The 26,565-nt window shown below is 56.3% G+C and overlaps 4 protein-coding genes and 1 long non-coding RNA gene across 6 annotated transcripts in view; 2 read left to right on the forward strand and 3 right to left on the reverse strand.

The window, feature by feature from the left end:
* COL8A2 (collagen type VIII alpha 2 chain) overlaps positions 1–14,131 on the forward strand; it is a 29,697-nt gene extending 15,566 nt beyond the window's left edge. Inside the window, exons 2-3 of the mRNA XM_061360790.1 lie at positions 4,203–4,385; positions 9,198–14,131. Of these exons, the coding sequence (XP_061216774.1) occupies positions 4,220–4,385; positions 9,198–11,119 (2,088 nt within the window). The 5' untranslated portion in view covers positions 4,203–4,219 and the 3' untranslated portion in view covers positions 11,120–14,131. The remainder of the gene's footprint in view (positions 1–4,202; positions 4,386–9,197) is intronic.
* The window catches only part of PSMB2 (proteasome 20S subunit beta 2), a 183,517-nt gene that overhangs the window by 3,723 nt on the left and 153,229 nt on the right, over positions 1–26,565 (forward strand). The gene's annotated exons all lie outside the window — the stretch shown is intronic.
* On the reverse strand, positions 12,529–15,123 carry LOC133216237 (uncharacterized). Of its 2 annotated transcripts, none has more exons than XR_009726581.1 (3): positions 14,921–15,123; positions 14,579–14,809; positions 12,529–12,635 (listed from the first exon to the last, which is right to left on the reverse strand). It is a non-coding gene; the product is annotated as an uncharacterized LOC133216237 (long non-coding RNA). The 2 variants fall into 2 exon arrangements; XR_009726582.1 differs by having other exon boundaries at positions 12,549–12,635; positions 14,591–14,809.
* On the reverse strand, positions 15,921–20,245 carry ADPRS (ADP-ribosylserine hydrolase). The gene is made up of 6 exons (XM_061360791.1): positions 19,987–20,245; positions 19,280–19,376; positions 18,247–18,454; positions 17,974–18,158; positions 17,785–17,885; positions 15,921–17,269 (listed from the first exon to the last, which is right to left on the reverse strand). Exons 1-6 carry the CDS (start codon positions 20,222–20,224, stop codon positions 16,977–16,979), a joined length of 1,122 nt encoding a protein of 373 aa, XP_061216775.1. The 5' UTR covers positions 20,225–20,245; the 3' UTR covers positions 15,921–16,976.
* Positions 20,900–26,209, reverse strand: TEKT2 (tektin 2). The gene is given in 10 exon segments (XM_061360884.1): positions 20,900–20,998; positions 21,000–21,173; positions 22,122–22,201; positions 22,427–22,570; positions 23,009–23,116; positions 23,448–23,562; positions 24,105–24,248; positions 24,773–24,978; positions 25,566–25,691; positions 26,054–26,209. Coding segments are annotated over 10 exon segments (1,347 nt in total). The 3' UTR covers positions 20,900–20,904.

A 26,565-nucleotide genomic window follows, 5' to 3' on the forward strand; every position in this document is an offset into this window, starting at 1 on the left:
CCGTCAGAGCGAGCAGAGCCCAGCGCCCCACCTCTGCTGTGGTACCCCAGCCCCAGGCTGCTGCTGCCACCGCAGCTCCTCCTGCATCCCGGCACGGCCTGAGCCTCACATGTACCGGCTGGCCCGTGGCTACCACCAGCAGCTCAGGCCACGGCCTTTCCTGCAGCCCTCCAGCCCTGCAGCAGTCACTGATCAGCACAGACCCAGCAGCTTGGTGTTAATTCGGCTGCAACCCCTGCCTGGACTGGAGCAACACGGATGGACCCAGCCACCACCGGCAGCGCGGCTGATGCCAGACAGGGGCTCTTCACCGGGGACTGCAGCGATGGGACAAGGGGTGATGGGTTCAGACTGAACCAGGCTCAGGTCAGAGATGAGGCCATTCCGTGGCTCTGTGGGCTGAAGGCACCACAGGGCTGTGCCGCAGGGCAATGCACCATGCTGTGCTGTGCTGTGCTGTGCCGTGCCATGCGCATCCCGCCTGCTGCCGTGCCCAGCGCGGGTGCTGCCGGAGCCGCCTGCCCCGGGGTTGGTGCTTGCTTTCCATCAAGGAGAATGTTTTCTTGTTCCCTGGCTGCGGGGGGGAGGCTCCGGGGCCGCGCTGCAGCCCCTGCACCGGGGCCGCTGTCTGCATTTCAGGCTGCTCCGGTGCTGCTCGGCCGAGCCGCTGCCTGCGGCGGCCCAGCCTGCGGGCACAACGCGAGCGCTCGGCTGCAGCGGCTCCCTTTGCGTTCGCGGCTCCTTCCATTGTTATTTTTAAAGCCTGTGCAGCGTAAACCAAACCATCCACCTCCCGCTGGAGCCCGTCCAGCCCCGTGTTGGGCTTGGAAACCCTCCCTGCTTCAGTTCTCTATTGCAAATGACCGGAGGATGGAGCAGCTCGATGGGACACGGCGGCGTCCAAGCCCGCGCTGCTCCAGCCCACCCACAAGCACCGGCTGCTTTCTCGGTGCTTTCCCTTTGCGGAGTCCATCTGAGCTGGATGAGGGCGCGGTGCTCACCAGGGAGCTTGTCCCGGTGGTGCCGACGGCCGTGCTCCCGGTGTGTGCCACGGGGATGGGACCGTGCCGATGTGCTTGAAGCGCACCAACAGCCCCATCGCGGTGTCACAGCAAACTCCACGGGGGCTGCGTGACCCCGGGTTTGGCGCAGGGATGGAGCCGCGGTGAGGGCCAGCGCCGCGCCCTGCACTGATCCTGCTTTCACTGCTGCCTTTAAACAGCTTCTGCCTCCTCCTGCCCCTCCGCCGCGGTCACCGCTCCCTGCGGATCACATCTATTGACTGACAAAACAGTTCCCCTGACGGAGCAGGCGCGGTGCTGCCAGGCCCAGCGGGGATCCTGAAATCAGGGGCCATAAATCAGCCGCCCCTCGGTGAGCCAGCGCCCGGTTGTGTGCGCGGGGAAGCGAGCGCTGTGCCGGGTGCCGCACACCGGGATGTGCCCCCCCCCTGCACCAGGAGCACTGACACGGATGCTGCAGGGAGATGGGGACAGCGCAGGGCAGCAGCAGCCCCATTCCATTGGGAATGGCCGGGAGCACACCAGGAGCTCGCCAGCCCAAGCCAGGGCTGTTCCTGCAGCGCTGGGGGCAGAAGGGGCCGCTGAACAAGGTGTCGTTTCTTGTCTCCTTTCTCATGCTTTAAGTGCGAGGTTTTTTCCCCTTTCCCCGGCGCTTTCATTGCGTGCCAGGGGTTTTTAACACGTCTGCTCACCGGCTGCCAGGGGAGCAGACACTCGCTCCCTGCTGCTCTCTGAAGCCATGCCAAGGGGCTCGGTGCCGCGCCGTGTTCCCCCCCCCTGCAGCCAGGCAGCGCGGTGCTGCTCAACCCCATCCCTGCTCCAGCATCCTGGGGGCACAGAACCGCGCCGCTGGACCCGGAGGGCTCCTCTCTATGAACTCTTCTGGCCCAGTTCCTCCTCCCGAAGCTGCTCCAAGAGCGGCTCCCCACGGGATTCTGCTGGATGCACCGGAGCGCAGGATGGACCGCACCATCCGCACCATGAACCGGCCGGCGCCTGCAGCCTGCCCTGGGAGATGAGTGCGCTGCGGGGCTGCTCCTGGTGATTAATTATCACTTCATAACGCAGGAGAGCTGAGGCATGAAAGAGCCTCTTCAGGGCCGCGCCGTGCGCACTTGATCCATCACATGAGGCTCCAGATGTTTCCATTTTATGGTTATTAAATCACCGCCTGGAGAGCCCGGGGAACGGGAGGCCTCCTGCCCTGTGCCGGGCACCACCGGGGACAAACAAAGCACCAGGGACCCCGTTTCCTTGAGGACCAGAGATGGGTACCGATGGTCTGAGGCCGGGCTCCCTCCATCGCCTCCACGCAGACCAAGGGAGGAGGTGCAGGAGCTAAGCCCATGTGTGGAGGCTCCGGAGGGACTCGACTCCACACCCGCATCTGAAGCAGCCGGAGCACCCTGTCCTCCCCTCCCTTCCTCTGCCTCCAGTATCCCCCGGTTCCATCTCACCCCAAGGGCTGAGGTCTCACAGGATGAGGGGGCACCTGCAAACGCTGCTGAGCCCCCAGCGGAGAGGTGCTGAGCACCCCAGGGTGCTGCTCCCATGGTGTGGGCTCCTTGAGGATGGTGCACACAGCCCTGTTGAGCAGAGGTGGATAAAGCCCAGGTGGGAGAGGAGCGAGCTGGGAAGGGAGGGAGCTGGAGGTGCAGGGGTCACCCCAGGTAAGGAAAACAAATAAATAGCTGATTCAGGGCTTTGCTCGCCTCTCTTATTGAGCAGAAACTGTATTTTTACAGCTGCAATCCCTTAAAATGGGATTCGTTTTCCCTTAAACAAATCCCTGTAAAATAATGCTTCATAAAAACACGCGTTCCCCGTCTCGCCCCTGAAGACAGAAACACAACGAAGGTGGTGAGGCCGTCCCTGCGCCCGCAGTGCCTGTGGCAACGTGTCCCTGGCTGAGCCCGGCACTGGAACGCACTGGTACTGCTGGCTCCGGTGTGATGGGCAGGGGAGAGCTCTGCTTCCAGCACTGCTGTGGCTCAGAACCACAGCCTGGGTTGGGTTGAAGGGACCTTAAAGCTCCTCCAGCTCCAACCCCTGCCACGGGCAGGGACCCCTTCCACTGGAGCAGCTTGCTCCAAGCCCCTGTGTCCAACCTGGCCTTGAGCACTGCCAGGGATGGGGCAGCCACAGCTTCTCTGGGCACCCTGTGCCAGCGCCTCAGCACCCTCACAGGGAAGAGCTTCTGCCTAAGAGCTCAGCTCAGTCTCCCCTCGGGCAGGTTCAAGCCATTCCCCTTGGCCTGTCCCTACAGGCCCTTGTCCCAAGCCCCTCTCCAGGTTTCCTGCAGCCCCTTCAGGCACTGGAGCTGCTCTAGGTCACATCAGGCTCAATCCCACGCCAGGGCTCCTCCTTCCCTTTATCAGTTTGCTTTCATTTCAGTTGCATTCGTTCTCTGGGGCTCTTTCTCTCTCCCGGCTGCAGATTTTTTCTTTCCCTGCTGCTTCAGCAAAAGCAATCCAGGAAATCCCGACCAGATCCCGGTGTGCTGCAGCCCTGCCCCTGCTCCCCGGCACGACAGGCAGAGCTTAGTGCTCATTCCTAACCCCACGGGTCGGGTATTGCGAGGAGGAGGTGAAACAGCGCAGCTCCGGCGTCCCTGCTCCTTTGAGCTTCTGAAAACACGCTCTGTGCAGATCAGTGCTTGTGGCTCCGTGTGTGGCGCTGGCACTGAGGAAGTTGCCAGAGCAGAGGTGCAGTGATGGGGGTATTCGGGTCAAGGCAGAGGCTGCTGCTCCCAAGCGCACAGGGCTCCCATCCTTCACCCTCTGAGTGAGCTCCCATCACTGCCCGCAAAGCGCCTCAAAACACAGGGGGTCTGGGGCTCCAACCACGTGGTTTTGGTCCAGCACCCATTTGGGAGCAGCACCCACCCAGCTGCTCCTTGGCTTTTACTAGAGGAGACCCTGCTTGCCTGAGGGATGCAACACGGGCATAACCCAGGCACACAGGTACTGGGGCAGCCTCTGAAGGGCTCTGCTGCTCATAACCCCTGTATTCCTTGTGCATCTTCCAGCTGGTGCATGGCACGAGGGGGGATGTGCCCAGGGCACCTGCGGGGCAGAAAAAGGCTCCTGCTGGGACCCTTCCCAGGTTCCCAGCTGCTCCTCGGGGATGGAGGGCGCAGACGGGGGGCAGTGCCCGCTCTCACTGTTGCTTTGTCCGCAGGAGCAGAGGGGAGCAGGATGCTGCCGGACGCCGTGGAGCTGCTGCTGGTGGTGGTGATGGTGCTCGGCCTGCACTCGGCAGCGGGAGGCGGCGTGGGGGGCTATGCCCAAGTGAAGTACATGCAGCCCATGGTGAAGGGACCCCTGGGACCCCCCTTCCGTGAAGGCAAAGGGCAGTACCTGGGTAAGGGATGCGCTCTGCGGGGCGGGGGGGAAATGGGGAGGTGGAGAAGGGACTGGAGCATCTGCAGCCATCAGGCACTCGTCATCCACTCACCCTTGGGTCCCAGGGCGCAGCCCAGGTGGGTGCTGCTGCCCAGAGCATCTTTGGCCGAGCACAGAGGAGCTGTTTAGTTCTCCTTAACCCAGTGCAGAAGGGCAAGGATGGGCACAGGGAGAGGCTCACTGAAGCAGAGCATCAAAGGGGACCCGCAAGCCTTTTGCTCCCACCCTGCTGCACGTTTGCTGGTAGCCTTGAGGCACAGCCCGGTTGCTCTCCATCCCTCCCTCTCACTGCACGTTAAACCAGAGCTGTCCCGGAAAGGCTTTTTCCACTCCTCCACCTATTCCGTTTTCCCTGTCTGCGTTTCGCACCAGCTGGGAAAGGAAAGAGGGCCAAGGCCAGAGCTGGGCGAGGGAAGAGCAGCAGAGATGTTTCCTCCCTTGGAGAGCAGCGACAGAACCCCCCCGAGTGTTAAATCACTGCCCACTGAGCTCCATGTGCTGTGCACAGCCAGGGCTCCGGCCCCACTGCCAGCCCAGCCCCAGCCTTTCAGAGCCTCCTGCCCCGAGCTCCCTGCCTGCACGTTATCAGTACAGAACCACTGCCCCCAGCTTGGGCTCTGTGCAAACAGCAAGGGCCGAGTGTGCCTCAGGTTCGCAGCTCTCTGCAGCTCATCAGGGTTGCACCCCTTGTCCTAGCATCGGTGCACCCAGGGCATCAGCAGCACCTTCACTTCAAGGCTGCAGAGGGGTCTGAGCCCTTTCCTTGATCCCAAACACACAAATCCCAGCACTCTCCCCCCATGAAGCCACTGCTGGCGGCACCGTGGGATGGGGCAGTGCTGGTGCTCAGGTGCCGGGATCCCCCAGCTCGGTGCTTTGCCCTCGGGAAGAGCTGCTGGAGCCCTCCCCATGTGTTCACCCAGACCCAGACCCTCCGGGGAGCCGAGCGGAGCAGGCAGGGCTGCGGGCGCCGGTTTCCTGCAGGCGGGATGGTTTCTCAGGAGTTGAGCTCAGCGCATCAGAGCGCACACAGCAAAACCTGGCACACAGCACGCGAGGACCCCCCCTCCCTGCCCCCTTCCCAGCTGTTGTAAAGCTGCTCCCTGAACCCCAGCCAGAGACAGAACCTCCCAGTGCAGTGCAGGAAGGCTTCAGCTGCTGGTGGGACTGGATTCAAGTATCTCCCTGCTGGGCTTCCTTCTTTCCCCCCCTTTCTTCCTATGCCTGTGCTGCCGCTGAGCACCGCTGCCTGCTAACCATGGCCGACTGAGGAGTGAGTGTGCCTGGCAGCTTGCAAGGCATTGGGGTGCAAGCTTCACCAGGTTAGACAGGGCTTAGGGGAGACACTGAGGCAGGGCAGAGCAATGGAGGGCACCGGAGGTTACTCTCCTAAAAGCCCTGGGAAAGAGAGGGCAGCAACAGGATGCAGGCAGTGGGATGCAGGCAGTAGGATCCAGGCAGCGGGATGCAGGCAGTGGGGATGCAAGCAGTAGGATCCAGGCAGCAGGATGCAGGCAGCAGGATCCAGGCAGTAGGGATGCAGGCAGCAGGAATGCAGGCAGTAGGATGCAGGCAGCAGCATGCAGGCAGCCACCAGCTATGGGGCTGCATAGAGGCAGCTGGGGAAGCCGCTGCCTCCTGGGCCCCACCGAGCTCCTGTCTCTGCTTAAACCTCTGATTTGGCAAGGAAAACCCCAGCTGGCCTCCTGCCCTGCTCCGGGGGCTCAGCTGACTCACTGTGAGGGTGCTGGGCCAGGCCGTCCCCCGGGGGTTACCCCTGTGCTGCCCCTGGGGCTGGGACCCCTCATGGGGGGCTCCCATCAGCCTGCGGGTGCCATGTAGTGAGAGGCAGGGCTGGGTTCCACAGGGAGCCAGGCTCCCCAGGAGCACAGCGCTGGGCAGGAGATGCTGCAGCAGGCTAAAATGCTAAAAGCATTTAAGTAGATACCTGCAGAGCTGGGTTCTGTTTTGGGATGCTTAAAGCCAGCTCTGCGCAGGTAAACGGCTCAGGGAGCCCATCATTTCCCTGTGCATGTGCGGAGTCAAGCCAGCAGCATCCCAGCTCAGGGCAGAGGAAAGGCCCAGGCGATGCCTGGGGTTGGGGTTTGTGCCAGTTCCCCTCTAGTGGCAATACCTGGGAGCACCACCCTCAGCTGCAAAGGTAAAGGAGCACTTCTCACCTTCCCAGGCTTGGGTAAGCTCAGTGCCAAATCACTGCACAACCTCTGCTATCAGGGATCCAGCATCCCCAGAGCCGGTGGCTCACAGGTGCTGCTGCTTTTAAGTGATCCCTGTGGGGCTGATGCTGGATGCACGTGGCCAAGAGGCCTCTCGATCCCTAAGCTCCTGCTAATGGAGAAACCTTGTTTGCCGTTGTCATGCTGTGCTCTGCAGCCTGCAGCCATCTCAGCAGCATCCCCTTGCACGGCAGCTCCCAGCAGGGCTGTGCCTGGGTCCTGTGCTGAGCCTTCAGTGGAAGCCAGGATGAGGGATGCAGTAACACTGGTCCTGTGCAGCTCACTCTCACGAGACAGGCCTTGGCAGCAGCGCTGGAACAAGCTCGGGCAGGCTCTGCCATGGAGCAGCCAACCTCTGCTTCCTGCAGTGTCATCCGGCCGCGCTGGCCAGCCCCGCTGCTGGCTGCTCCTGCTTGGGAACCACTTCCCATCCCGCTGGATTCCTCCTCCTCCAGGCGCGCACAGCTCCGCAGGGGCTGCAGGAGCCCCCCCGTCCTTCGGAGGAAGGGGGAAAGCTCGCTGGTACCCATGGCAGAGCTCGCAGGGGCCGTGCCCGCTCCATCCCCATCCCCATCCCCTTCCCGCTGGCTCCTTGCATTAGCGGTCATGGCAGCTTTGTCGGTGCCCGGAGGGGAGCACAGCCCCACGGTGCTGCTGTGAAACGCAGCGCTCCCAGACGTGTCTGTGCTGAGAGCCGGCCGTTTGAAACCGGACACCAGCGGGGCTGCGCTGCCCCAGTTTCTCTCCGCTAACGGCCCCAGTTTGGTTTCCCCGTCTGCTTTCCTGGCCGCCTGCAAGCTGGCAGCCGCTGCTCTCCGCTGCCTTGTGTGAGCGCGTGTGCGCCTTCCCCTTCCTCCGTGGGCTCCTTGTGCTGGTGCCACGCAAAATGACCTAGAAAACTCGCTCCTTTCAACCCAGCGCAAGGAGAATAAAGAAAACACGGCAGGCGGAGGGGGAAAGCACACTGGAATCATTGCCTGGGGAAATGGGGTCTTCCAGAATCCCAGAAATCTGCTGCAGTGCAACCCTTCCCATCTCCCTGTGCCTCCTTTCCCACAGTTTGCTGGGGGAAGGAGCAGGAGGTTTGCAGAAATCCAGTGGCAATGTCTTGACAGACAAGTATTTCCTCCATCGAGAGAGCCAAGTGACCTCGCTGACAGCCTAGGATGGGGGCCAGGCTTTGATTTACAGATAAGCTCTGAAAAGGTTTCCAGTGCCAGAAGGAAAACAAGCAGGCACCAGGCTTGGGAATGGCCAGAGCTAATGGCTGGGCTTAGGAAAGGTAGCACCACCTCTGAGGCACCAGTGCCTGCTGCTGCCATGGTTATTCCCTTCACGTGTCCCAAATCTCCCCTAATCTCTTCCCGTTGACTGGGGTGGCACATCCTGGTGCTGTGGGGATCCAGGCTCAGCTTGCTCAGGGACCCCCTTGCCCCCTCCTTGGTTACACTGGGGCACCGTGCTCTGCCCCAACCTAGACACGATCCATTCCCAACCCAGGCACTTGAGCACACAGGTCTGTTCCCAGCTGGAATGATCCACCAGCATGTCAAAGCCCTTTCCCATCTCCCATCACAGCCACTGCCAAGCGTTCCCTTCATCACAAACTTCCCAAGAAAGGCTCTGTCGGATTCATTCTTTCTCGCCCATTCCCAGTGTCACGCGGGAAGAACCCCCAGCCTCAGGGAGCTCTTTATGCTCACGTCTGTGCTTTGAGCCCCGAGCTGTGGTGGGCATGGAACCGGCCTCTCCTCGCCTTTGCAGGCTCTCAGCCCATTCCTTTCTGTCTTACATCCGTTTGCAAAAGAGCTCTATAAACGCGTTAAATGTCAAGTGGTTCCAGGCTGCTCCCAGCTGGGCTGACTCACTGGGACGTAACCGAGGTTGCGTTTCCCTCGAAGCTCTTGGCTTTTCCTCCATCCTCAGCACTTTTTAATTCTCTTTGGGGAGTTCTGCTGTGTCTTGCTGGCCACGGGAGCTGAGCCAGCGAGCACCGCGGGCACGGCTTAACCCATGCACGAAGCACCTCCCAAGTGCATGTCCAAAAGGATTAAAGGGCTCCTGAGGCCCTGGACCCGCGGGATGGGGTGCGGGGATTATCCTCAGCCTTGGCTCGCTCTGGCACCATCCTCTCAGCTGAATCCAGGCCGGAGCGACCCAATCCCACGGTGCTTTCGAGGCCGCTGGGTGTGAGGCAGCAGAAGGGTTGAACCCAGCTCCTAAGAAATCCCCACAGTGGGGCATCAAAGAGCAACAGTGCCAGAGCCGACGGCAATCGCTGCTCTTGTTGACACCCTCTGTGGAGGGAGGGATGGGGTAAGGCTTGGATTAGCACCCTGGACTCTGGCCAAGGTCTTGCCTCAAGACAGCCCTGCTGATGTGGTGGCCCAGGAAGCCACCGTGCCCATGTTGAAACAAAGCCATTCCTAGAGAAGGGCACCCTTGCACGCACAGATCCTGCGGCTGTAACACCCCGAGGGCATCACGCACCAGGCACGCACCCACTCAAGCTCTGGTGTCTCCTCTCTCCGCAGACATGCCACCGCTGCTGCCGATGGACCTCAAAGGGGAGCCAGGACCACCAGGGAAGCCCGGCCCACGTGGACCCCCAGGGCCTCCCGGCTACCCAGGAAAGCCGGGCACGGGGAAACCGGGAATGCACGGCCAGCCCGGGCCTGCCGGGCCCCCTGGCTTTTCGGGCATCGGGAAACCCGGCATCCCAGGGCTCCCTGGAAAGGCGGGTATGAAAGGGATGCCCGGAGCCAAGGGCGAGCCTGGCATGCGAGGAGAGCAAGGGCCAAGAGGACTGCCCGGCCCCCCGGGGCTGCCAGGGCCAGCCGGCATCTCCGTCAATGGAAAGCCGGGTCCCCAGGGCGGCCCTGGCTTGCCTGGGTTTCGAGGTGAACCTGGCCCAAAAGGGGAGCCGGGTCCCCGCGGAGAGCGAGGGATGAAGGGCGAGAACGGTGTGGGGAAGCCAGGGTTACCGGGGCCGCGGGGGAACGGGGGCCCTCCTGGCCCCGCAGGGCCTCCAGGGCCCGTTGGCGTTGGAAAGCCTGGCCTCGATGGGCTGCCGGGTGCTCCGGGGGAGAAGGGCGACATGGGCCCCCCAGGTGGGCCTGGCGTCAATGGAGAGCCCGGCCCCATGGGGCCCCGGGGCCCCCCTGGCATTGATGGGATCGGTGTCCCGGGCGTGGCGGGGGTGCCGGGGATACAGGGTCCCATGGGACCGAAGGGAGAGCCTGGGATCCGCGGGCTCCCCGGTCTGCCGGGCCCGACGGGCTATGGGAAGCCGGGTTTGCCTGGCCTGAAAGGAGACCGCGGGCAGCCCGGGGTGCCAGGAGCCATCGGCGATAAGGGGGAACCTGGAGTTGATGGGGAGCCAGGTGAGCCAGGCCCCGCCGGCATCATCGGGCCACCAGGCCCACCGGGGTCCATGGGCCTGCCGGGCAAGCATGGGCTTCCTGGTTCCAAAGGGGATGTGGGGCCGAGCGGTCCCCCAGGAATGCCAGGGATGCGCGGTGACCAGGGCCCCAGCGGCTTCGCAGGGAAGCCGGGGGTGCCGGGAGAAAGGGGCCTGCCCGGGTCACTGGGACCCCCTGGCCCAATGGGCCCCAAGGGAGAACCAGGGTTCATCGGCCTCCCTGGGGTGCCAGGATTGACGGGTGGCCCTGGGCCGAAAGGGGATGGTGGGATCCCAGGACAGCCAGGGCTGAGGGGCCCCTCTGGCATCCCGGGCTTGCAAGGACCTGCAGGTCCCATGGGGCCTCAGGGGCTACCAGGGCTGAAAGGAGAGCCCGGGCTCCCGGGGGTTCCCGGTGAGGGGAAGACCGGTGAGCCTGGTATGGCTGGACCCATTGGCCCACCGGGAATGCCAGGAACACCGGGGCTGAATGGGCCACCAGGCCCACCGGGGCCACCCGGGCCACCGGGAGCCCCTGGGGTGTTCGACGAGACGGGCATCGCGGGGCTGCACCTCCCAGATGGAGGCGTGGAGGGGGCCGTGCTGGGGAACGGGAAGCCGGGGAAGCCGCAGTACGGCCGAGGAGAGCTCGCCGCCCGCATCGCGCCAGCCTTCACCGCCATCCTCACCTCCCCGTTCCCAGCGTCGGGCATGCCGGTCAAGTTTGACCGGACTTTGTATAACGGGCACAACGGCTACAACCCGGTCACCGGGATATTCACCTGCCCCGTATCCGGCATCTACTACTTTGCCTACCACGTGCACGTCAAAGGGACCAACGTTTGGGTGGCGCTCTATAAGAACAACGTGCCCGCCACCTACACCTACGACGAGTACAAAAAGGGTTACCTGGACCAGGCCTCGGGCAGTGCCGTGCTTGAACTCAAGGAGAACGACCAAGTCTGGGTACAAATGCCCTCGGACCAGGCCAACGGGCTGTACTCCACGGAATACATCCACTCCTCCTTCTCTGGGTTCCTGCTTTGCCCCACATAACGGCTGTTGGGCGCGTTTCCTTTTCACCCCCGTTAGCCATAAACTGCCTTTTTTTGTTTGTTTGTTTTTTGATAAAAAAGTTTAAAATTAATACAAAAAAGAAAAATCACTGGGAAGAACGCGCGAGCCGCTGTGGTGGGACCTTGCTTCACGCTGCTTGATCCATGAGTCAAGAGGGTAACCAGAAAGGAGACATCTATCCATCTTTTTTTGGGGAGGGAGAAGGGAGGCAGGGGAGTGACTTCCTCAGCAAAGCCTACCTGGAGTAACTTTTACCCTAGTGACTGTACATCAAACCCAGGAACGCGCTTGGGATGGCGAGGATCTGGCTCTGCAGCAAACTGCTCTGTGATCCAGAGGGTTGTCTGGAAGAGCAGACCCTTCTGGTCTGCAATCAAGTGCCCTTGCTTCCCATGTTGAGTACAAGTTAACTAAATACAGCTGTTGTAACGGATGGTGTATTTGCTAACCAACGCAGGGGTGCTAGGCACTTAACACAAACCTCTACAGCAGCAGAGATCCGTGATGGATTGAGAAATGTCCTTCCCAAACCATCAGGTGCCCAAGTTCTGGTCTCACTGACGCCTGCTCTTTCAGACTGTGCTTTGCAGCAGTCTCTCTGCTTCACTCCGGATTCAGTGTGGTTGGATGTATAACCATAAAAAGTGGAACACTTTGCATAAGCACCTTCTTAGAAGAATTAAATGTTATTTTTAACCCTCCTCCTCAGCACCTTTAGGAATAATACCATCCAGGCACTGGCATCTGGGAGGACGACAGATGACCTATTCCAAAGCCGCTGAGGGAAGCTGGGACCCCTGTGCTGAACAAGGATCCTCTCTTGGGTTCCTTCATCCACTGGCAAGCCCAAGGGCTGGTTCTGTCCTGTCTGTCTCTTTGCAGCCCAAAGACTTGCTTGGCCTCATGAGCATCTCTTTGAGAACACAAGGATGGCACTGCGAGCCTGGCTTATGGTGCTTCTAGCCTGGTCTGACACAAGGTTTAGTTGTGCTCCCCTCAAAGTGCCACTTATGGACAACTTGCTTTTACTGTCTCACTATTTCGGGATGTGTAAACTCCCCCCTTCCCCTGGGGATCTTTTAATTAAGAAAAAATGAGCATTCATTCTAACTTTCCATTCAGTCATTCTACCACGGTGCTATTATCTACTTAACAATGTTACTGACGAGTCTAGTGCAATATGTACCTGTCAAAGCCCCATTCCAGGTGCCAGTCTGTGACTTAGGCTGAAAGAAAATAATCCCGTTTGTCTGTTGTTACCACTTTGTCTCACTCATGCTTGAAATGTCACCAACCTGAGGATGAGCTGGGAGGTTCCATGCATGATCCTGACTACTTGGCTGCTCTGTCCTTTGGTAAAGGGAGCACCTGAACCCTTGTTGCTTGCAGCCTTTCTCATGGTAGGATGGTTGTTCTCATCCCAGTGATGCAGCAGCTCACTGCTGAAGTTAACCCACACGTGCTACACACTGTGTCCCTCTGCAGAGGCACAGCCCTGAGAAAACAGCAACAATCTGGTCACCAGCTGAGCAATTACTGCCCTTAAGTTTTCCTACAGCCTGTTCAATGGCCAAAGCAAATGTAGCAAGAGTGGGGCTTGGGATTGTTCTCCAGATGAACTGTACAAGGTATTGAAACAACTTTTCTATTTCCATTTCTGTTCAGTTTGTTTTTCTCCTTAAGCCTGTCCTGTGTTTCTGCCTCTTGCCATCCAGGGCTGCCTTTTAAAACACACCTATCCCTGAAATTAAGAAAGACAACAAAGAAATGTACAGTGGAAAGGCCAGTGTGTCAGCTACTGCCTGTCTGGGGCTGGCTCGTCCCCCTCCCTGGGGTTTTCTCCCCATAAAGCTTCAAGTTTTGTACAAAGAAGAAACATTCCCAAGCTGAAGGGCTGCCCCGGTGTCCGATCCTGCTGGATGTTCTCAGCTCCTAAAGGCAGGAGGGTGTCAGGACCGTTTGCGTTTTGGTCATAACAGGTTATTTCCCAGCAGGAACAGGAGCCATACAAAGAGTCCCTAAAGTGAGAAGTGGAAGCTCAGATGTTTTCTTTAAGCCCAGGCTTGGGAGGGTGCTAGGATGGGGCCTGTGTCTCCTTTACTGAAGCCTCTTCCCTGTGGAGAACAGCCAAGGACTGGAGCAGGTGCCAGGAGCTTCCCATGCTGTTCCCACTGCCCACACTACCTGCAGCAGGGCCAGGAGCTTCCCATGCCAGGTTGGAAGCTTCATCCTGTTACTCAGCAAAGCGACTTATTTATACTGTGTTCTAACCTCCATTCCCTCTCTTCTTGTTCTGTTTTTATTCTAAACTTCTTGTCCTAGCTGGCAAAAAAGCAATGATAAAATTACTCATTATAACCACACCGAGACATTAACTCCTTCAGTGCTGTAGATATTGTTTTGCAATTATTTCACTTTCCCTTCATGTGCAGAGCATAAACCATAATCAACCTTCCGCAGCTATATAACCTCTTACATTTACACAGTAATTGAAAGGCAAAGATATAACAAGCACATAGTTAGGCTAGAAATAAAACGATGCACAGGATGAGGGAGGCTGTTCACTAAACTGGACACTGTCAGGAAGAGTTTTTATTCTGGAATACTGAGTATGTGATATTCGCCAGCAGAAAGGATTATTTTGTGGTGTGTGTGAGCGCATGGGATTTTGGTTTCAATCACAATAGTAAAAAAGGTTGGGTTGGATGAAGTATGTCTATTTTTAATTATGAAAACTGCGTTACAATGTGCATTTTTATATACAAATTCTTACTATTTTTGTTAAATTTGCCTCTAGTATCTTCATTTCTAACCTAGTATATAGAGGTTTTTAGTTTTGTAAATACTTACTACATGCACTGTTTGTCATAGTAAAGTTGGTTTAAAATGCACTCTTTTTGTGATCAGAAACTGGCCTTCTCTTCAGAACTAAAACTGCAGTACTTGATTGTATTGACAAAACATCAATAAAACTTATTGTATAAAAGGTGGCCTCAGCTGTGCCTCTGTCCTGTTACTAATGGGCTTGCTCAGCCTTGCTAGAAAGACCACTCATAGAGCTCTCTTGTGCTGTCTCCATCTCAAATCCAGCCTACCTGTTCCCAGATCTGCTTCATCAACCATGTTCTCCTATCAGAAGGTTCTGCCTGCTTCTTGTGATTAAGGACAAGATTCCTGTCTCAGGATGTTCAGTTTAGAAAAGGATGAGATCCAGACCCTTCCACACCGGCAACTGTAACATTTCAGGCAAAGTGTTTGGGATTCCCTCCTGTTTTTCACCATGATGCCTGCTTTCACCATGTTACACCACCTCATCCACAGCCAACCTCCACATCCTGAGCAGCAAAAGCCGTTCAGTAACACATGGAGGAAACAGTGAATCACCTGGAGCAAAACGCTTCCAGAGGCTACAGGTACACAGAACATACATCTTCCCACCTGATCTCCTACCTGGAAGAGGAGCTGCTCCTTGTCACAGGTGACGCTTCTGGACAAGCCTGGCCGCCACGTGGGCTGACTCCTACAAAAGGGGGTGATGAAGAGCAAGTGGTTCTCCTGCCACCAGTGCTGGGAGCACGCAGCAGACACCCTGCTCCGTGCGTGATCGCTGCACATTGTGCTCTGGCAGCTGAACTCCTTCCACATGCTGGTCCTCACTGCAGATGCAGCCTGCAAAAGAAAAGGGCCTCTCAGTAAACCTCTAGCTCCCATTATGGCTCACGGGCAAAAGGGGCTGCCTGAAAGTGGTTTTTCCAGCACATTTCCAGTGCTCAAACTCACCCCAAACGAAGCACAAGTCCTGGCTACATGTGAGATGTCTCCGTCCAGCACCAAACAACTTCCACTCTGCTTTCTACAGCTTTCAAGAAGCCAAAGCAAAGTGGTTTCAGGTTGAGTCTTAAAGTGGAGTACAGGGTGGGAAGAACCAGCCTGGCAACTCCTCTTGTCATTTAGTACAGAAGCACAACTTCACAACTTGAATGAAAAGAGAAGCAGTGGCTAATAAAAGATAACCAAGTGACTTTATTTCTCTCCAAGGAAGTCAGAGCCCAGTGTTTGAGAACACATTTCAATTCTGCCCTCAAATGAGCTCTATTGTTTTGAACAGGAGCTCTTCCGCTCTTTGTGAGTTCCCAACATTTACAATTACAAAGCTGCTTTGAAAGGAAAATCTCTTTCTTTAAATAATCACATGAATATGTTCACACTTGTGGCAGAATAATGTGGAAAACCTGACTCTGTCCATCTCTGATCTGCGTCACCATACATCAATATACAACAGACTGAAATTCCACATGCTCTCGGAACAAGAACTCGCTTATACAAGGAAAGCCCATTACAGTGTCACACACAACAAGGGCACTAGGAGGAAGCAGACTCCAGGAAGAATGGGAACGAACTGGTTTTCCACAGACACTTTTTCCACACGTGCCTGCAGCCTGACCCACACCACCACCGCTGGCAGGGAGCAAGCAGGGAACAGTCACAAGGAATACCAGAGCAATAACAGAGAATTACATGGTCACAGTCAGGATTATAAACATTTCCATATGGTGACTGCTTGCCTCTTCCTTCCTTTTTGTTTTCAATTATTACACAGCTTTTCAACCCTTTTTAGATGTGCCATATCCAAGCTATTGCTCCCTTTCTGACCAGCTCCACTAGGCAAAGGTTTTAGATGCAAGACTCTGGAACAGCCCAGCTTTGCTAGAATGTTCTCAGTCACCAGTACCAGCTTCAGATGCACAAACTGCTTGAACTTGGATAAATTCTCCCCTCATTAACTACATTTCCCTTTATTTTCAAATGATTCTTACCAAGCACAGAGTTTTAAAGCTGTAAGAAGTAACTCCTGCTTCCTGCTGAGGTAGTTTCTGTCACTGATGGCAGCAGAACCAGGAGTTCAGTGCTTGTTAAACACCAGGTTTCACAACTATCCTCACCCACAGATTTAAACAGCAACTCATGTGGTGCTCTGGACATGCACAGGACAGCATTAAGAATGCAGGATGCACAGATTTGGAACAAAGGAGCAGGTTCAGCCATGTGAAAGCCAGCGTGTAAGGGACCACAGAATGCAATAGATGAGGATGGTGCCAGGTAGATAACAGAGCAAAGAGCAGTAATGAGTCCCACCCCCTTCCAGCAGCAACAGGGACCCTGCATGCACCAAAGGCATTTCTCCCAGCACTACCAGCAATGCAAAGGAAGCCATTCTCCAACCTCTGCCACTGCTCGTTCTGCCTTCAGGGAAGCAAACCTCCCTGGGACATCTACCCTCCAGCATCCTCACTCCACAACAAGGGTAGCAAGCTCTGCTGCATGCAGGACATCCTCCAGGGAAGTACCTCTGACAGCTCCCACCTCCACCCCTGAACTGGTGACTGAGTGGGAGCTGCTCTTTTAAGAGGGGTGTGGAGACTATTTAAGCCACTGCAGGACAGGCCACTGAAACAAAGGCCACAGCACAGTGGAGCAGAGGGAACCAGCAAGAAAGTAAATTCAGACACCCACCGAATAACTGCAATGACAAAATGGCATAATGGTGGACAAAGCAAGCAGCAGGAATCTCATGAGAAACGAGATGCCCCTGTACACTTCAGAGGAGATGCACCCACTGTCCAAGTGCCACATGCAGCCCCTTCCCAGCCAAACTGCAACTGAAGGGTGTATCTCCTCTTCTGAACCAGCTTGTGCCTCCAGCTCAGCTCACAGCAGCATCTGGCTCAGGTGGAGGCTCACAGGTGCCTGCAGTGTGGATCCACCACCAGATCCTGGCCAGCAAAGCAGAGGTGACCATCTGCCTTTGCCTTCCAAACCACGCTCCCCTCGGCGCTCAGAGCCGCTGGCAGTAGAGTTCATACATGCTATTTGCCAGCTTCCGTGTCTCTTGAAAAGCTTCACAGCTCTCCTCCCAACTTGGGGGTATCTGCTCCTCCCCATAATAAGCTCCTGCAATAGCTCCTGCCATGGTAGCAATAGTGTCTGTGTCTCCACCCAGAGAGATACAGTAGATGATGGTCCTCTGCAGGTTGTTGTAGTGATCAGGAATGTCTGGGTCAGCCTCCATACAGTGCAGGAAGGAGTAAATCGCAGTAGGGACAGACCTCAGAGCGGCGATGCCATTGCCTGTAACAAAGCCAGGCATCATCAGTGCTGCAGAACATTCCTGTCTTCCTTCCCACAGAAGGCCCTTTTCCCTTCTAACCACAGCTTCCTATTGCCAGTTGCTTTCACTAGTGGTATTACCATGACAAGGTGCACAAGCCTGCATCTCTAAGATCTCCCCATAGTTCCCCAGTCCTAGTCACATCCAGCTATACCAGTCTAGCTTGGCTATAGACATCCAACATGAAGATCTGACAGCCATTAGGACAAGAGATCTCAGAATACTAAGAAATATGCACAATTAAGTTTTTCTTAGCAAGACATTTCTTCCCCACCTGTACAAAGAGGGAGTCATTGGGTCAAGACTCCAAATTACTGGCTGGTGAGCACAACAGCCTGTAATTTTCCAGCACTTTCTATGCCTACAGGCAGCAGAGGCTGAAGTGGCAACCTGTGGGAGGACACGTCAGCCAGGCTGGCTGAGTCAGTCCTGCTTTCAGCTCTTTCCCAGTACTTAGAGTAAGAAAGGTACTTACCCAGTTCAAACAATACATCTGCTTTTGGAACACTGCTGAGTTCCAAGAATTCCTTTATTTTCTTTAGGCGCCTTGAAAAGGGTAAATCTTCAAATCCCAGCCTGGAAACAAAGAGTACAATGGAGAAAAGAGAATGTGAACTCAGAATAAACTGTACACAGCAGAGTCAGTGCTCCCCACAGTACTTACGCTCGTGCGTCAGTAAGAGACTTATCATCTGCCTCTACATCTTCCATGTGGCTAATGAGCTGCTCCAGGAAGGTCTCTTTGCTGACCTCTCCCTGCAGGGCAAGATGCACAGCCAGGGCCTGCAGGATGGCTCCGTTGTAGCCCAGGGAGTTGGCATGGGTCAGTTCAGCACTCAGCTTCGCAAACTGGGAATGAAAACACATCCTTAGCAAGCCTACGTGAGAGATCCTGCTGAGCCCAGCCTGCCAGCAGCACTGCCAGAGTGCACGGTACCTTCTTGACATCCTGGACATCAGAGTAGGCGAGAGAGATGCCTGCCACCCTCATGGCACCACCATTGCCATAGGAGCCTTTCCCATTGAACTGGGCTCTTGCTGGTTCAAAGACATCACTGCACTTGGGGCTCAAGAGCTTCTTGAAGACATTGACAACAGCCATCCCATAGCCCCTGTTGGGTTCCTTCTTGTACTCCTCAGCAAACCTGGTGTGGGTGAGAGCGCAGCAGGTGAGGAAAAACACAGGGGGTATGTGGTCTGTTTCCAAAGGTCGTAAAGAGGCTGTTGATAAAGTGAGTTAGGAACATATGGGTAATCCCATGACAGCCAGGGCCCAAGTGATTCAGTTCTGCAGGGAAAGAATCTGATTCCCAAAAACCCAGTGTGAAAGGAGGAAAGGGTGCATAAACCATCACCTCTCACAACCCACTTCTTTCCCTCGACTCTGCCTTGAAATAGAAGCAAACTGGAAACATTTCCATGGGTCACAACCACAAAGAAAGTCTTTTGTTCGAGTTCAATGGAAGAGTTTTCTAAACAAATAAATGTTCTCCCTTAAGTGGAACCAAATGCTCGCAGGGCTGTGGATTCACAAAGGAAATGGATCATGAACAAACTGGAGCTGACCTCACTAATACTCACTAACTGAATTAAGGGAAGTACAAACACAAATAGCAACAAATAAACATGAAAGAAGATGCTTCTGCCATTTCTAAGCCTCATCTTCCACCAGGTGGATATACACACACAGCTGCAGCACAGCGAGTCCTATCCTGCTTCACTCAAGGCAGGCTCTGAAGCTGTGCTAGAACCAATGCTGCTGCTTGTTCCCGGGCAGTGCAAAGCACACAATGAATTACAGGATTAGCCATCACTTTCCTATTTTCTTTCCCCCTCCACAGACTAACAATGACTGTGCCTTAGCCCCTGCCCCCTTTCCCAGAACATTACAGTGGCTGCTTAAACATAAGGGAGTTTTGCCTTCACTGATAAATGCCAACACTGCAGCCCGAGGCTGCTGCAGTCCTTACCTCTTGGCCATATCAACTTCATCGAACTCCCTCTTGGCCAGCAGGGACTGCACCACGGACCTGCTCATGGCCGTGTCGTCCGTGTACGAGAGCGTTTCTAGAACAGAAAGTCAAAACGTAACGTGAGCACCCAGAGAACTGCTCCTCTCCATCCCACTGCCAGCACCTCCCTGTTCTCTGAGGCCTAATTCCCTGTACAGCTGGACTGCAACACTACCAGAGACTGCCCAGCACTCAGCTTGTCACTGGCTGTGGTCATCAGAGCAAGGAACAGAGCAAGAGAGATGCACCCACAGCAAGGACGAGCCAGAGTGCATTTACAGATCAGTCACAATCAAGAGGAAGTGTCTGGTACCCAGAGGCACGTACGGACAAGTGAGACAAGTCGCTTTCTCAAGGATCTTACAGCATCTGCTGATGAGAAGAGAAAGGACTGCTGCATTTATGGACATGACTGCAAACAGGACCCCAATAGCAACACATCGTTGCTTGCCAAGTGTTCAATAAGCCTTCCTGTGCTTCTCTTACTCCTAATCCGGGTTCGGTACCTCTGCTCCTTGCTGACACCCCGGCTCCCAGCACGATACATGAAACGTGCCGGGGGCACCCACGGGTTGGGGGGAGGGGGGGGGGCACCCTAAAGCCCGAATCCGTGGGGTGCTGGGGCCAGGCCCGACCCCCGTCCCGCTCCCGGTGCTCCCGCCCACCTCTGCGGGCGCTGCCGGCCGCTTCGCCCTCATCCGGCGGCCCGGGCGCCGGCTCCAGGCCTCGGAGGAAGCTCAGCAGATCCGGCAGCTTCACGACGCTTCTGCCTTCGAACACGGCGCCCAGGCAGTCCCCCAGCAACGCCCCGGCCAAGCAGCCCCGGAACCGGCCGGGTCCCGGCCGAGCCCGCGCCGCCGCCCGCCCCGAGCCTGAGCTCGACCCCGACCCCGCCGCAGCCATCTTCTACCGCGCCGCTGCCGCGCTCCTCCGGGCCGCCAGGGGGCGGCTGCTGCGGACACTGCCCCCTGGCGGCTTGGAGGAGCGCGGCGGCTGCGCGGGCCCGAAAAAGCTGGGGCCCCATTTCCCTATGGATTGGGAAAACTCTGGGTTTTCCCTTAACTCCTCGTTCCCAGCAGCGAGCCCCAGCCTGCCATCCCCCGGGGAGCCTGCCGAGTGTCATGGCCCACCTCGGGAGAGCAAAGCGGGCCAAGTCCCGGTCCCGGTGCAGACACTGTGATTGAAGAACGTGCCTGGAATAGAAACAGCGTTGAGGTTTCAGTTCGTTTGAACAAAGCCGGTGCCACAAGGAGGCAGAACAGGCTCCAGCATCCGCTTCCATCACTGCTCCCCCCGAGGGGAAATCCCAGCCTAAACCCGCACAAACCCAAAGGAGGCGGTGCCGGGGGCTGCCAGCCTCAGCCTGTCCCATTGCCGAGCCCTGCCTCACACCTTGAAGGGTTTCAACCACTCAGGAGCCCCGATGGGTTCAATCCCTGCCAGGAAACGCTTCCAGCGCTGTCAGATGACAAAGTTACCTTGGGGACAGAGTGGTTTTATTGCTCGCGATGCTCCTGGGAGCATCACACAGGGGCTGGGGGGGCACAGACAATTATAGAATAAACGAGGAGGAGGGAGCAGGTTTACATCCTCCTAACACGACACAGATGTCGCTTCCCTCGCCACGGAATGCAGTCAGTAGCGCTCTCTTTCAGCAGCTCCTGCTGCCCGTTCGTCCACACGCGTTGTGGCCCGGGGGAAAGTCTCAGCCTCCGGCAGAAACCTCTCGGAGGGGACCAGGAGCTTCCTGTGTGTGTCCATGCACTTGTTGTCCAGCACCAGGGAACTCGTTTTGTAGCCAAGATCTGTCCGGATGCAGTGAAGTTGTTGGTAAAGAGCATCCCGTGAATCCCTGTGAACAAGAAGTGAAAGGAGTTGGGTTCAGGCACCGCGTTCACTGCCCAGGTTGGGTGGGAAACACCTGATTTCCCACTTTGTGGCAGCAGAAATCTCTGTGCAGCGGTGGCCTTTGCATGAAGAACAAAGGCATGAGGCAGTTCTTGGTGCTGAGCAGCCCAGTTTGGGGCTGTGAGCAGCGAGCTCACGTGCTTCCTATGAAGCATCCTATGGAGCCAGGCTGAGAGAGCTGGGCTGGGGCAGCCTGGAGAAGAGAAGGATCCGGGAAGAACTTAGAGCAGCTCCAGAGCCTAAAGGGTCTACAAGAAGCTTGGAGAGGGGCTTTGGACAAGGGCCTGTAGGGACAGGCCAAAGGGAATGGCTTGAACCTGTCAGAGGAGAGACTGAGCTGAGCTCTTAGGCAGAAGCTCTTCCCTGTGAGGGTGCTGAGGCGCTGGCACAGGGTGCCCAGAGAAGCTGTGGCTGCCCCATCCCTGGCAGTGCTCAAGGCCAGGTTGGACACAGGGGCTTGGAGCAAGCTGCTCCAGTGGAAGGGGTCCCTGCCTGTGGCAGGGGTTGGAGCTGGAGGAGCTTTAAAGTCCCTTCCAACCCAAACCATTTGATTATGGACAAGGATTCTATGATTCTATGTGCCCAACCCTTCTCCTTCTTCCTCCACTTTTCACCCATTATTTTTTCCCCTTTTAGAACTGTCTGTGCCCAGTGAAGCCAGAACCAAGCAGGGAGCATGGGAACCCCCTTTGCCATCCCACCACACACACCTCTGCTGCCTCACCTGCACCACGCTGCCCAGCCCAGCTCCCCACCAAGCCCCAAGAGTTATTTCCACTCCTGAGCTGAACAGACATGAGCTCAAAACCACAGCTTCTGGAAGCGAGCTCGCTCCACGGCTGCTCACAGTCAATGCTGGTCCAGCACACTGCCCAGAGAGCAGGACACTCACTGTGACTCTGCCAGCTTCTGTTTGAGCTCACGGATCGCTCCCTCCAGCTGGTGCACCTCATCTGTTAGCCCATACTGGACCTGCGAGGTGGGGAGGGAGAAGGCAGTGAGCAGGGCTGAAGTGTTGGGCCCCAAAGCCCTCAGTTCTCTCCCTCCCCTGCTAGCCCAGCTGGAGCCTTTGTTTCCTTGCTCTGAGCTGACTGTAGGACCCAGAGTTCACCCCCACTGTAGTTCCTCCAAATGCACCCACATCTTTCAGACCAAGCCCCGAGCCCAGGCAGTTCCCCCAGTCCCTCCTGGCAGGACCTGATCCCGGCAGAGTTCTGCACGGGGCCGATAGGACCGGGTCTCCAGGCGGGTGTGTGCCACTTTCAGATCCTGCATCTCCCTCCGAAGCTCTTCCTCCAGGCATCGGATCTCCTCCTCCATCTCAGCAACTTCCTCCAAGGTCTAAGGGTACAGGTACCTCTCGTGAGGGACAGGCAGGGACACAGACTGGAACACAGCCCCCAGGCCTCCCAGGCTTTTACTGTGCAGGGAAGAGATTTGACACCAGGGCTGCTGCACTTCCAAGTGCTGAACCCCACTGCTTTGTGGTTTGGGCTTTTCACATGGCCCAGGCATGGTGCTGCTGGTGGTTTATGGACACAGCAGTTGAGACCAGGGTTGAAATTAATAGGCCAAACCTGGCACTGCTGCTGAGAAATCCCCAAGCAGCAACTGTGACAGCAGAAGAAGTTAGGATACTGCAGGGATCACAGATGTGTCCCTTAACAGCTCCCATGTGGAAACTATGCTCAGGTTAAATAACTTTCCACATAACAAACAGCCTTTTGGGTTCAGTTCCCACCCAAGATTGTGGTTGATAACCAAAGAAGCAACATTTACGTTCTGCTCCTGCCATTTCAGTTCATCACAGGCGCTCTCCAGGTCTCTGATCCTCTTGCGCAAGGCAAACTCTGTAGCTACACGCTGAGCCTCCAGCTCGTTGTTTGTCTGAGGAGAGAACAGGCTCCAGTCACACACATCTAGAAGATGTTTCCTTCCCAGCTGCTGCTTGCTGCGCTGGGACAAGCCTATGAGCAAAACCAGCTGGGTTCTGGCTGCCTTGCAGCCCCTGCAGCCAAAAGGCAGGGAGCGATGGACAGGTACGTGTCTCCCAAGCTGCTGACACCACTGCAAGCTCCACAGCATCATCAAGCTCCTCTCTTACAAGAGGCCTATGGGTCAGTGCTCTTTTCAAAGACTCCCTTCCCTTGGCCACAGCACATGCCAGCTCATTCTCCCTGTGGGGTCCAGAACTGCACCACCAAAGGGACTAATTTACCTGGGCAATGGCAAGCATTGTGGCTTCTCGGAGCTCAGCAGAGGTTTTCAGTTCTGCCTCAGCACGCTCCTTGTTGCTCTGGCTCTTCTGTTCCCACTCATCAACCGTCGTTGATCTGTGAACAAAGCAGCAGTTATGAAAATGAGTATTTGCAAGATGGTTCAAAAGGGACCACCTGCTGCAGGCCGAGGTGGCTTCGTGCAGCACAAAATGACTCAGGAATTCTGGAGGTTGTGTTCTGTGTTATTTCCTACACCAGCAGGAAATTGCTACCCCATGGCTCCTGCACTGAGCCCAATGCTGCTCAAAACAGAGTCACAACCAAACCATGCTATAAAACACCAAGAAAGTGAAAATGGGGGCAAGACCCCCCCATAAGCTCTGCCAGAGGCTGATGCCATGCGACTGGGTAGCCAAGCACGAGGGAGGCAGGGCAGCAAGCTCCTCTGGTTTTGTGGTGACAATTTAGGTAACTCCCAGAAGTCTGTGGCTTCACAATTCGGGAGCCACAACAAATCCCAGAAGCCAATTCCTGTTCAGAGCTCTCCCCAAAACTGCACCCATCAAGCTGGGATAGAGCACAGAAGGAAAAAGCATCCCAGGGCTCTTTGAGCACCAGCACGGATTTGGCCACACAAAGGCAGGTTCTTTCCTTACCTGCTTGGGACCTGAGTTGGGTTGACCTTGAAGGAGATGTTGGGAGAGTTTACGCTGAGGGATAAGCACACACGATCTAATTCCAACGCTTCCATCTTGCACTGGTGGTCACTGCTCAGCTGCTGGCGAGCTTCTTGTAAGAGGCTGCAGAAAGCAGGGCTGGGGTCAGCAGTGAGCGCGCCAAGGGGGAGGCGGCTCAGATGTTCCAAAGCCTCCCTCACCACATCAGCCACCTTTTCAAGATGAGTGATGAGCTCCTGCCCTCCCAGTGAACCTGGCTCAACTGGGTAAAGCAGCCTGCCTGGCTCCCCTATGCTCTGCTCCAGCATGATGCTGCTGAGCTGAGCTGCCCACCCTCCTGTAGCAGGGCAGTGACCCAGCATGGATTAGAGCCCAAGAGCTCTAACACCTCCATCCAGGTCATGAACCAAGGCAGGTGGCACAAGGCATCGGTCTGGGCCACAGTGTTCCAAGGATGCTGATGAAGTCTTTCCCCTGACATGCTCTACCCTACAACCTCAAACCCCACAGACATTGACAACCCTCAGAGGCTCCTGCGAGTGCTTCCCTCCCCCTGGTCTGCTTGACACTGCTCAGCATGGCACTGGAGGCATGTTAAACCTCTGGGGCCAAGCAAGGAGGACAGAGCCCGGTCACATTTGCCTCACCAGAGCTGTTTGAAGGCTTCACTCGCTTTCTGCTGCAGCTCTCTCTTGGCTTTGTCTACCAGCTTCACCTCCTTGTGCAGCTCCTCCTCCACAGGGTCCCTCACCACGATGATGGTGCGGCGGCTCTCCCGGAGTGTCAGGCACTCAATGGCAACGTCCAAAGGCAGGTTCTTTGCCTGGAGGGCACGTTCTGCTGCCTCCTTCACCTGGAAGAAGCAACCTGGTGGGTGGATGCAGTCTCCTTCAGGGATGGGAGGAAGAAAGGAAGGGGAACCCTCCAATACCCTTGTTAAGAGGGCTTTGCACTGCCTGTCTTGACAGTTCTGAAACCTTTTAGCAAGTCTGGAATGAAAATTACAAGCACATTGGTCTTCTAGACCTGCTATTTGCATTGCCCTTGGCTAGTCTAATGACTGCAGGAGAAGCATCCTCTGGGTTTAGAAGTAAAAGAATCAGAGAGAGGTCCCACTGCTTTCCTCTATTTAAAATCAAGCAGCTGTGAATGACGCTGCTAATGTATTTCCAATCATCCTTCAGAGCTTTAAAAAACCCCAAACAACAAAAACAACCCAAAACCCCATGCACGAGCATGCAATGCACAGCTCCACCAAATGGCATGGCTCAGCCAAGAACACAGTGAAGCCATTTCATCAGGTATGGGTTTTTGTAGACCTGCAATAAAACCCCTCGAACTCCATAAAGGCTTGCCCATTGCAAAAGAAAAGCCTCAATTATTTAACATCCCGTGTTGAGGGTGTAAGTTGATTCCCAGCCATCTGTCTTCCCAACATACTTTGGCTAAGGCATCGATTTCCACATCTACATCTGCGAGGCATTTGTCCAGGGTCTCCTTCCATCTGTTCACGCTCCTGATACGTTCAGCCAGGCGGGTTCGGTTGTCGTGCTCATCCCATTTTGCCTGGAATTAGGGGAGAAACTCTTGTTCTTAACTCGCAAATGTGAATATTGCTGAAGCTTTTCCCCATTTCAGGCCTGGCTGACCCCCCCCCCCAGACTACAGCACCACGTTGCCATTCGGTCTAATGATCATCCACATGAGCAGGCAGCAGAGAAAACAACGCAAGTTGTCAGGGATTTCCTGACAGTACGTGTGCATCACTGCATGTGGGTTCACAGGGAATGGGAGGATTGAACATGTTCTGTATGGGTACAGCCTTCTCCTATCCCCTCATCTGTACACCCAGGTCTTGACATAGCCCCACACTCCTCAGCCTGCTCCTCTGGCAAGGCCGGGAGCAGCCTCCCTGCCCCACATCCCACCTGGTTGCTGGTTTCGTTGCGGAGAGCTCGTGATTCCTGCCGGACGCGGTGGGAAGCAGAGCGCAGGCGCTGGGCAGCAGCGGACAGGAGCTGGGAGCTGCTGAGCCCATCCGGCCCAGTGCACCTCTGCCCCGGCTTTGTGCTCAGCATGGCCATGGCCCTAAGCAGGGGCTGAAAGGGAGGGCAGGGTTTGGTGTTTGCCCACAGGAACGCGTTGGAATGGAGCTGCAGCCACGACCCGGAAAGCTCTTTGAGAGAAAGGCAGCAGCAAGCGCTAGCCCCGCATCCAGCACAATGCAGACACACAGCAGGGGAAGCACAGGGGTAGGAACCGAAGCCCCTCTCTGTCCCAGGCCATGAGGAAGCCCTGGAGAATGGTGCTGTTCGCAGGGGGACAAGGAGGTGCTCACTGCACCGTCTCCCATTGGTATTCATTGAGCTCGGACAAAACGGCTGATTACCGCTCCTGTTACACGGGTGCAGGCTCAGGCCAAGGCTGCGGCCCCAGGGGA

The sequence above is a fragment of the Neopsephotus bourkii genome, unplaced genomic scaffold (assembly GCF_033783945.1).
Source record: "Neopsephotus bourkii isolate Nb327-2 ecotype Australia unplaced genomic scaffold, CSIRO-AGI_Nbou_v1 NB_1036, whole genome shotgun sequence".
In the NCBI taxonomy this organism is placed as follows: Eukaryota; Metazoa; Chordata; class Aves; order Psittaciformes; family Psittacidae; genus Neopsephotus; species Neopsephotus bourkii.